Source organism: Misgurnus anguillicaudatus, chromosome 8 (assembly GCF_027580225.2).
Source record: "Misgurnus anguillicaudatus chromosome 8, ASM2758022v2, whole genome shotgun sequence".
Lineage (NCBI taxonomy): Eukaryota > Metazoa > Chordata > Actinopteri > Cypriniformes > Cobitidae > Misgurnus > Misgurnus anguillicaudatus.
In genome coordinates, this window is record NC_073344.2 from 29,525,648 (window position 1) to 29,536,377 (window position 10,730).

Genomic DNA, 10,730 nt, shown 5'->3' on the forward strand with positions numbered 1-10,730 from the left:
AATCACCATATTTACATTTATTTATAATAAACGTTGCAGACAAAAGTAACACATTAATCAAATAATTTTTCTTATGTAATAAGATATCATAAGAGAAAAAAACTAATTAAATATTTTCCAAACAAAGTCTTAAGCAAAATATATGAATTCTAACAAAAGAGCACAAATCTAACCAATTTTTTTGGGAATAAGGACAACTCCAAAACAAATGAAAAAAATTTCTGTATGTTGACCACAAAAGGTACAAAACAAAAAGTTTTGAATATGCCTACCTGCAGTACTGCAATATTGCCACAAGGAAACGTGCGTACGTCAAGTCGGAACCTGACGTGGAGGTAAGTACTTTTCCACGTCAAAGACAAGCTTTATAAATCTGAGCGTTTGAGTGGATTTGAGCGTACGCACGGTCTAAGATCAAATCTGTGCGTAAAAACGCTTTATAAATGAGGCCCCAGAACTGCTGACTTTAGAGCGGATCTGTCCCGGAGTCTACTGCTATCTGGGATGTACTTCATTCAGGCGGACACAAGGGTCCTAATCACCCCCTAGGTACTAAAAAGTATATGTGAATGTTAATTATTCTGCGTATTACACGACTACTTGCAACATGATTAAATAATTAACCCAGGTAATATTTACATATATATACACACACACTTGAATGTACTAAAAATACACTTAAATATCAGAAAGTAAATTTGGAATGCAATAATTATATTTCTACTTCAATAGTGTACTTGAAAAAAAATATACTAAATACCAGTAGTATTTAATTTGATTTTTAGTGGATTGAAATAAAAAACACAGTTAAGTACACTTAGAAGTTCTCAAGTTTACCATACTAATTTTTGTATATAAAGTACAAAATTAGTTAAAGTATATTTTAGTGCACTTTTTCACCTGGAAAAACATTCATTTGAAATATTTTGGTTATATAATGGCATTAGAAGAGACAACAGCATGACCAGTCATGAACAAATGTGACCATGGACCACAAAACCAGTCAAGGGTTCAATTTTTTGAAAGTGAGATATAAACATCATCAAACTTGAATAAGCTTTCCATTGATGTATGGTTTGTTAGGATAGGAAAATATTTGTCCAAGATACAACTATCTGAAAATCTGGAATCTGAAGGTGCAAAAAAAATCTAAATATTGAGAAAATCACCTTTACAGTTGTACAAAATGAAGTCCTTAGCAACACATTACTAGTGATAAATACCGTTTAGATATTTTTATAGAAAATGTACAAAATATCTTCATGTAACATGATTTTCACTTAATATCCTAATGATTTTTGACCCATACAATGTATTGATTATTGCTATATTTTTGACCCATGCTACTTATGACTGGACCCCTTTGTGGTCATGTCATTTTTACAACATATATAAATGTGCATTTGCATTTTATTTGCTTTATAAATTACCTAAACAAATAAACAATTCCTGTTTGTTTTTATTCAAACAGGTATATTGATGTATTAAGAAATTTGGATCAAGTACTGACTGATATTTTATTGCTTTTACATATTTGTAAACACTTCACATCACACTGACATGATCTGCCATAGTAGATCTTGAGTCCCAGTCATCCGTTAATATATTACAGTATGGGAGGAGCTTTTTCACAGCTTGAACTTTGACCTCCGCGTCACGATCAAGCGGATTGAACCGCAGATCCAGGGTCAGCCGCTGATTTGGCCTGTATGTTTCCACGAGCTGTGCAAACTCCAGAAGTTCAGCAGGAAGAATAAAGTTTGAACTGTTAAAGAACAGACAAACTAGTTTAGCAAAATTTTAATGTATTTACAACCAAGGATGCATGCGCGGTAATGCGCCTGACCCCAAGTTAACTTCCAATCTGCTTGTTTATCAGTCTGGCTACTAGAGGATAAACTAACCTCTGAAACAAAAACCTTGTTGAAAATAAAAGTGCACTGATATTTATTACCTGAGGTCTAAATGTGTGATTTTGCTAGGGCAGCTTCCTGAGAAAAGTTCAGCCGTCTCAATGGTACTCGTGGCTGGTGAATAAAAAAAGATCAATTTAAAACAATAACACCTGACAAGTTGTTTCATTTTCTTTCTCCACCATTGTAGAGTTATCTCGTCAATTAAGAGAAAACATTAGCATGAAAAAAAATGTGCTCTGATGAGTTTTTATGGTTATCTGTAATACCACGATTATCCACAAGATGGCTCTTACCCAATTTGTAAAAAAACTGAAGCAAAAACTTATTTTTTTACACTCCGTGTATGTTTTAATAATCGTTCGAAATCTGATCTCTAACAAAATTCCTTCACAAAAATGCAATTATTTCAGCTTTTAGCTAAAAAAAAATGATTTTTGAAGAAAAATACCCACATTTAAGAGTTTATAAGAAGAGAAAAAATATAGATAGAATGAAACTTTTTCCTGTTTTGTTTGTTTATTGTTTGTTTGAAAGCAGAGGGTCTGCTCTTTTATTTGCTATATTTGTATGTTTATATATATTTTAGAAGAAAATTTTCCTGGAAGGCATTTTGTGAAACTTTTGAAAATCATAAAAAATGCTGGCGGGCAACTTACTTTAAAAAAAAAAGGGAATGGCAGAGAATGAGTTAATTTTCAGAGGGAAATCTACTAAATGGATGTCAAAATAAAATACTTTTATTCAAATGATCCATTTTATAAACACTCTGAGATGTTAAGATCATGAATGATGTGTGTGTGTGTGTGTGTGTGTGTGTGTGTGTGTGTGTGTGTGTGTGTGTGTGTGTGTGTGTGTGTGTGTGTGTGTGTGTGTGTGTGTGTGTGTGTGTGTGTGTGTGTGTGTGTGGTTATTGTGTCGTCTCACCCAGACGGTTGTGTGCCAGCGTCAGCTTCTGTAGAGATGAGATCCTTTTCAGCGCATTTACAAACGGCACCATGAAGTCCTTCTTTACTGTACATTTATCCAGCAGTCTACAATCTTTAAACGACAGATCTGTGATTGAAAAAAATAGTCAATCATGTGTTTCTAGACTCCATCTTTAATCTCTTTATGGCTGTGATGCGTTTCACCTTCTAACAGAGGCTTTTCCAGAAGATGAAGAATCTCTGGATGACAGTCGGCCAAGTTTATATCTTCAAGATGTAATACTTTCAGGATTGGATTGGATTCTGTTAATAGAGAAATACAAACAAGAATAAAACATAAAAACTTTTTTCCTCGAATTTGTGTATTTGCTGTGTGCCATTTAGGTTGGAAGTAAATAATTTCTTCCATAATTAAGCACAGTATTTAAAATAAATGAGAAACAAAGTTTGATTTGACATTGATTTCAATCTTTAACATGACTTTAGTCAATATTAGGCAGCACGATATTGGAGGGGAAATGCTACACTGCAAAAAATGATTTTTAAGAAAATAATTTCTTAGTATTTTTGTCTTGTTTTCAGTAAAAACATCTAAAAATTCCCAAATTAGGATCTATATTCTTGATGAGCAAAACGATCCAAGAAAATAAGTTTAGTTTTTTAACCAAAAATATCAAATTAAAGTGATTTTATGCATAAAACAAGCAAAAAATCTGCCGAAAGAGTAAGCAAAAAAATCGTAAACATTTTTCTTAAACACTAAATTCAAGAAAAATTTGCTTACCCCATTGGCAGGTTTTTCTTTTGCTTGTTTTATGCACAAAATCACTCAAATTTGACATCCTTGGTCCAAAAACCAAACACATCTTCTTGGGCTGTTTTGCTCATCAAAGAAAAACCATCGCAATTTAAGAATTTTTAGATATTTCTATTGAAAACAAGACAAAAATACAAAAATAAATATTTGAACATTTTTTTTTTGCAGTGTATGCATAACCTTTGCAAGTATTAAAATCATTCAGTTGCAATGGGTGATCCTTGCAAAATTAGACATACGAGGTGTCATGAAACATATTGATAATAAAAGTAAATGCTATTAAAATAAGAAGCATACACTAACAAACATCTCTTCACGTCCTTTTTTGCACATTATTTCAAATGACATCATACAAGCCACATTTAAGGGGACATTTTTCATTACCGCAACGTGTCCATGACTGGATTTGGGTTCTTTGACATGGAAATATTTATAATTAAAAAAAATCAAAAAATTATAAAGCTACGGTGCATGTTATACTATAAACATTTACACTAAAGAAACATGTGGTATTTGGTGATCATTGGTAAATGTAGAGACAATAATAAGGAATATAAATGTGTCCAAGACCAATTTTCTCATCCTCAGCAACAATTTTCAATCATTGTTTAAGCCCCCGAACTAAGTTAAAACTAAATAAGATTTTCAAAAAAAAATATTGTTTGAAGGGACATATTTGACTGTGACACTCAAGATAAGCAGTTCATATTTTTTCTCTCCAGATTAAAGGTTGAAATTTTGTTTGTCGTAGTACCTAGACAAGTTTTTAGTTCTCACTACCGAAACATGAGTTTGTAAATGCATATATTTAAGGTAATATCATGTTGCGGTAATGATAATTTTTGATAACGATAATCTAAAAATTTTTAATAATACTATAGGAAATATTTTTTAAATCCTCTAAAAATAATGGTTATAGTAACTTCAGACCTTAGTCTTATATGTGCAAAAAAATAGGCTTCAAGGGCTTTTAAAAAATTCTGATGCTGGACACCTTCTAAATCTGGATTTCGTGAGAATCACCCTGCGATATTTCAATGATTGCTCTATATTGCGCAGCCCTATTCAATATTAAAGACATAAAGGTTGTGTTTTCAAAGAATGATTATATGTGGAAACATTAGGTCTCATATAAGGATGAGTTTTAATCAATTGTTGAGTCTTGCTGTTTGTAAATGTATATTTTTATGAAAATTTTTATCAATGTGAATGCAAGATCACCTGACAACATTTGAAGAAGCGACCGTGCGTTACGAACTCCTGTGATATGAAGGCTGCTGAGTTTCGGAGCCCATTTCAGCACAGTCAAAAAACTCTCTACGGTCGTCGGCATATCGCTGGATTTCACCGTAAGTTTTTCAAGGCAGAGCTCTGCAAACGAGGAAAAAATCATTATCAAAATTCAACCGTACTTATGCAAATCAGCTTAATAAAGGATCACCTTTGTTTGGTGTGAACACTGGCTGCGTTCTCCCCATGCCGTTGTCCAGAGGTGGCCAGATGTCTAAAGAGAGGCTCTGTAGGGTGGGACACGCGTTCAATATGCTGATCATGGATGTGTGACTGCACACGTGACTCATGCGGAGATCCGTAAGAGAGCAGCCGGGCTTCAGAAACAACAGTCGGAGAGATTCGACCAACACAGACATCTCTTCTTCTGTGAGGAGCCCTGCACACACGACACAACTTATTGATCTCCATCCTTGGGATGAACTTTACTTTTAATAAAAGCAAACACTTACAGTCAGTGTGCAGATGAAGTGTATGAAGACGCAACCATGAAGGCAGGACATGTGACACTCTGGTAAGGATTTGACAACTGGACACTTCAAAATCAAGAGAGTCGATCTGTCCCTCAGGACAGCGTTCTGGAGTGCCATCCAAGGACAAGAACGTACTGCACAAGAGCTCGGGATTTTCCTCCATTTCCAAGCTTAAGCTGGGACGAGAGCGTTTGGCCGCAGGTTCCCCTTGAACCGTATTATACTTAAGGTCCACATCGGAATCTGCTTGACAAAGATATTCAGTGCGGGACGTCTCCGCCGTAGGTCCCCTGCACCTGGACGCGATCCAGATCAGAACAGATGGATGTGGACTCCTCCTCAAAACCACCTCTCTTACAGAACCGTGGTCCAGGAGCCGATGGAGAACAAACATGACGTTTTTCCGTCCGTGTTTGAGCAGCGAGTTAGCATCCAGTAATTTGAGGGACCTCACTCCTTTCTCAAGAGCCGTCAGGATGGACCGCAGCTCTCCTGACGCGAGTCTGCAGATGCTCCTGCTCGATCCGTGTAAAGATAGGACCTTGACGTGTTCTGCGGTCATGGAGAGAACGGATGAATCGTTGAGTTTGGAAACACAGGGGTGTCTGAAGGGGGTGAACAATACCATGTGAAAGAGCCTTTCCAGACACCTCTGTTTCCAGTCTTGACCCGACAGCCCAGACTGAAAAACAGGAACAGATCACCGACAGATGTTTACTCTGTATGGACACGTTGATATATTTATGTTTACATTTATGCGTTTGGCAAATGCTTTTATTCAAAGATACCACCCATGACCTTTTGCACTGCTAACGCAGTTTTACATTGTTGCAAAGCAACTTTACAGCAAATACATTAACATCAAAGACATAAGATAGAAGGAAAATAAATATATAAATATATGGTATTATGTGATATTGGTGAGCAATACCTTTGATCTGCAACGCCAGGTCTGATCCAGATCTCTCCATATTGATGCCCACAAAGAGGATGTGGAGATACCTACAGTTAAAAACGCAAGTATTGTTTATATAAACATGCATTTTATTTACATTATAAAATACAACATGTACTGTAAATGTAAATAAATGCATCTTTACCTTTGGTGAAAGCAACAGATTCAATCCTGTCTAGATAATAAATGTTGAGATGGGGCAGCAGCTCTTTCAGAAGCAAGGCAGGCAAATCTAATGAACGAATACAAATTTCGTGTCAGTCCAATAAAACTGATTACGTACAATTTAAAAAATAGCAAGAAATATTTTGGTTTTAGTAAAACCCTACCTGAGATCTTTCTCTCTAACACATTCATGTTTTGAGCCACTTTGACGATGCACATCTGCACCAGAGACGAAACCCCATCCGAAATTCCCATTTTTGGAGACTTTACTAAAGTAACTCGTTTTTATTTACATTATGAGTATCCGTTGATATATTTATGTGTCCTGTCAAGCGCTTTAGAGGAAGTTTTTGAATAAAAACGGCGTTTGCAAAGACCTCTGACAGGCATATGAGTCAAAGTATTCTTCTTCTTCTTTCCTTTTTAATGGCGGATGGCAAACAACTTTTGGAAGCTTTACCGCCACCTACCGAAATGGAGGGTGTGGATATATTTAAATTTTAACAATAGCTGATTTTATATATATATATATATATATAACTAAAATAATATATATACTTACAATAATATATTTATAATAAATATATAATAAATAAATATTTAAACAAAATGTATTTAAAAAATAAAGGCAGAAAATGATAAAAAAGAAAAAGGAATTACTCTGTTTCACTTCTTGGAAGAAACTGGTCTGATTAGAAGAATATAAAGACCTAAAAAAAACTTCACCTGAACCTTTCTGAAGAATTGCTTTTATTCTTAAATGTTAACTTTATCAAGGTATGGCGAGAGCACAACTTCTATTCGAGTTTAATGGCGGTTGGCAAACCAAACTTAAACAATGCATTCCCGCCCCCTACTGGATTGGAGTCTTGCTCACGTTTAATTAAAGGAGAATCTTTTAAGAAATTATATACTTCTTCATAGATTTTATATTGCTTTGGGCCATTACCTAATAATGCCTGTATAGAAAAACTTCAATTTCCAGATCTCTTAAGGCTTGTAAAATCTTTCTCTTGCATAAGCCTCTCATTTTAATAATATGTTTAACCGTTCTACATTTTTTAGTATTTCCAAAAAATCCTATTTCCAAAGTTTAGAGCACAACTTTGCGCCACATGAAGTCTTAAAGGGGACATTTCACAAGACTTTTTTAAGATGGAAAATAAATGTTTGGTGCCCCCAGAGTACATATGTGAAGTTTTAGCTCAAAATCCCAAATAAATAATTTATTATAACATGTTAAAAATGCCACTTTGTAGGTGTGAGCAAAATTTGGGTGTGTCCTTTTAAATGCAAATGAGCTGATCTCTGCACTAAATGGCAGTGGTGTGGTTGGATAATTCAGATGAAGGGGTGGTATTTTTCCCCTTATGACATCACAAGGGGAGGCAAATTTCAATGACCTTTTTTTCACATCTTTGCAGTAAATTAAAAGTTACTGGGTTGATATTTTTCACATTTTCAAGGTTGATGGAAGCGCTGGGGACCCAATTATAGCACTTAAACATGGAATAAGTCCGATTTTCATGATATGTCCCCTTTTAAAGAAATAAAGCTTTCACTTGGCGTGTCAAAACCATTCTTTACTGACCCGCATTCAACCTGTAAGGTGTTTTTGCCTTGGTAAAGATATTCTACATTGCAAGTTATAATTGCATATTTGTATTAATTAAATGAATGATTGACAGTTGACACACACATAAATCATCAACTTTAGACTCCATTAAAAATGCATTTGTAGTTATTTTAATCAAATTGTATCCAGCCAGCGTTGTAAAAAGTAACATGTACCACGCGGCTGTCTTTTTAAAGATGATTTAAAACTGAATAATGACACTGATGTAATTAATTAGCCATTAAATTAAATACACACTGTGACGAGTTTAAACACGAAAATTATTATGGAGAGTGCTTCACATACAATTTCCGTTCTTTTAAAACATGCATATCTTATCACTTAGTTTTAAGATAGTTGCCATTCTAAACACCTTTCATTTCTTTGGAAGGTGCGGCGCCTATTGGATCAATTTCACTGACTCTTAACCTCCGGGCGTTGATGTGTCCAATGAACATGGCAATGAAAAAACAATGGTTTCCCAATGCAACATATGATACAATATAACAAAGCCTAAGATGTCTTACCTACTTTTAAAATATTTCGCTTAATTTTAAGCATTTTTGGTTTACTGATTGCCATCACCAGTAACAAAAATCTGCCAAAACTTCTCTATTGTTTTAGATGATAGATTTTTTCCCCTGTTTTTATTTGAATCGTGAAGACTTTTCATCTTTTCAATTTTTTCATCAGCACTTTATTTTCTGTTATTTAACATAAGCAACTTAAATTATGTGCCAAAACACCTCTTTATTGATCTCCACCACAGTGATCACATCAATCGTTTTAATACAAGAGATGACAACAGCACCTTTACTGACATCGTATTCACAATATGGTAATGTTGACAAGTTGAACAACCGATGGGGTACAGTAAATTGTTGAATCCAGGAAAAAAGTATATTATGTCTATAAATGAAGAAGCATTGTATTTTAACAAGCAAACATTATCAATAAACAGCCGTTCACTTATTTGAGCGAGTGAAAGAGCTTGTGTGCCACCTGCAGAAAACAAAAAGACAAAAGATTACAACAAAGATCAGGAAAACATTGGTTAAACTTGATAAGTCTGTTTCTGAAATATGGTGATGATTGATATATTAGGCTTTCAACTAACAACTTTGTGGTTATCAGCCCAGATTTTACCCACTACGCTTTAAATGTATTCTGTACATTACAACCTATTTAAGATCTTTCATCTCTTTATGCATCATATAAACCTCTTTAAATCCACAGGTCCACACAAGTGGCAATACTCACACAATGGTCGCGAGCGTGCAGAAAATCAAGCAACTCCTCTGTGCAATCTTCTGCCGTCTCTGAACGTGAACCCACACGTGTCTCGCAGGCCTCCAGTCGCTCATGAGCATGAACACAATGCTCGGTCTCCTCACACTTCTGCCTTATTGCATCTAAAGGGTCCTACAGGGGAACAACAATAAACACCTTATTAAAAAACTAAAGTTTTGTAGCGCTTAGTCCATTTCAATTTATCCTGAGGTCATTTATGTCGTGTACTCTTTCAAATTGACAAAATGACCTTTTAGCATTTAAAAGTAATGATTGATTGTCTTCTGAGACGTAAAATATGGATCACTAATATAATTAAATATATGGAGCAGTGGCAGGGCAAGAAAACCTGGACAAAAAATGTGCATGTGTGAACAAATGTGGATGGGTTAAATGCAGGGTTACCATACTTGGCCCTCATGTCACTTCACATTTCACTATCAGTTTTATTATACCAATCATTTTATTTATCTTAGTCGAAATCGTTTATCTTATGTTAGTTAGAGTTACTGCGTCTGCAGTAACCTTAAGGTTAAGTTTTGATAAAAGACACATTGTGTCAAAAAATGTAACAAATGATAAACTTTTGTGCTACCGACCTACATTTCCAGCTAGGTACTATTACATATGTTTGATCCTTTTATTAGTCACACAAATAAGATGTAGAAATATCCTGTTACTCTGAAATTTAACTAAATTTAAAATACATACCACCAAGTCTTGCTCCTCCTCTTCTTCCTCCTCCTTAACACAAGAAAAGTATATACATGATTAACGGAAGTATTATTTTGAATATACAATATATATATACAGTATATACACATATGCATGATGTGTAAACAAATTAAAGTCAAAAGTAAAATCACATCTTATTCTACAGTTTGTCAATGTTAGAATAAAATAATATTATGCAAAAAAGTAATAATATCAATATGGGTCAAAGGCGAACCTACACATCAAAAAAAGCGGCGTTTTCGCAGCTTATATCACACTTAAATGTCTCGACAATACTATAAATGCTAATATACCTCTTCTGGTTCTCCGTTCGTGATCATTTTGTCTTCAAAAACCATGATTTTAGCTGAGTTTGGCCGAAATGACCCTCTATCACTGAGATATGCGCTGATGGAGGACAGCGTGACACTTTCCGGAAGTTGTAATTGGTTAAAGATGTTCATTCACAGAGAAACGTTCCACTCGATACAACTTCCGGATCACACTGCCGGGCCACAAAAAACGCTAAAATGCTGTTATATCATTTTAATAATTGTCTATAAAACAAT

General features: G+C 34.7%; 2 protein-coding genes across 2 annotated transcripts; both read right to left on the minus strand.

The window, feature by feature from the left end:
• Positions 1 to 1,498: 1,498 nt before the first annotated feature.
• Positions 1,499 to 6,972, minus strand: lrrc41 (leucine rich repeat containing 41). Its single transcript, XM_055214052.2, has 10 exons — positions 6,707 to 6,972; positions 6,523 to 6,609; positions 6,354 to 6,424; positions 5,402 to 6,104; positions 5,101 to 5,328; positions 4,881 to 5,030; positions 3,047 to 3,145; positions 2,841 to 2,969; positions 1,955 to 2,027; positions 1,499 to 1,765 (listed from the first exon to the last, which is right to left on the minus strand). Exons 1-10 carry the CDS (start codon positions 6,795 to 6,797, stop codon positions 1,546 to 1,548), a joined length of 1,851 nt encoding a protein of 616 aa, XP_055070027.2. The 5' UTR covers positions 6,798 to 6,972; the 3' UTR covers positions 1,499 to 1,545.
• Positions 6,973 to 8,887: 1,915 nt separating this feature from the next.
• On the minus strand, positions 8,888 to 10,616 carry uqcrh (ubiquinol-cytochrome c reductase hinge protein). Its single transcript, XM_055213344.2, has 4 exons — positions 10,476 to 10,616; positions 10,159 to 10,191; positions 9,418 to 9,579; positions 8,888 to 9,159 (listed from the first exon to the last, which is right to left on the minus strand). The coding sequence occupies exons 1-4, from the start codon at positions 10,518 to 10,520 to the stop codon at positions 9,127 to 9,129; spliced, it is 273 nt and encodes a 90-aa protein (XP_055069319.1). The 5' UTR covers positions 10,521 to 10,616; the 3' UTR covers positions 8,888 to 9,126.
• Positions 10,617 to 10,730: the final 114 nt, after the last annotated feature.

Coding starts and splice junctions, on each gene's coding strand:
- lrrc41 (XM_055214052.2), bottom strand. CDS start 6,797: ATGGGAATTTCGGATGGGGTTTCGTCTCTGGTGCAGATGTGCATCGTC. Junction 5,329..5,401: donor ACTTCATCTGCACACTGACT/GTAAGTGTTTGC, acceptor TCGTGTGTGCAG/GGCTCCTCACAGAAGAAGAG. Junction 2,028..2,840: donor GCTGGCACACAACCGTCTGG/GTGAGACGACAC, acceptor TTTATTCACCAG/CCACGAGTACCATTGAGACG.
- uqcrh (XM_055213344.2), bottom strand. CDS start 10,520: ATGGTTTTTGAAGACAAAATGATCACGAACGGAGAACCAGAAGAG. Junction 9,580..10,158: donor AGGAGGAGCAAGACTTGGTG/GTATGTATTTTA, acceptor GTTCCCCTGTAG/GACCCTTTAGATGCAATAAG. Junction 9,160..9,417: donor TGCACGCTCGCGACCATTGT/GTGAGTATTGCC, acceptor TGTTTTCTGCAG/GTGGCACACAAGCTCTTTCA.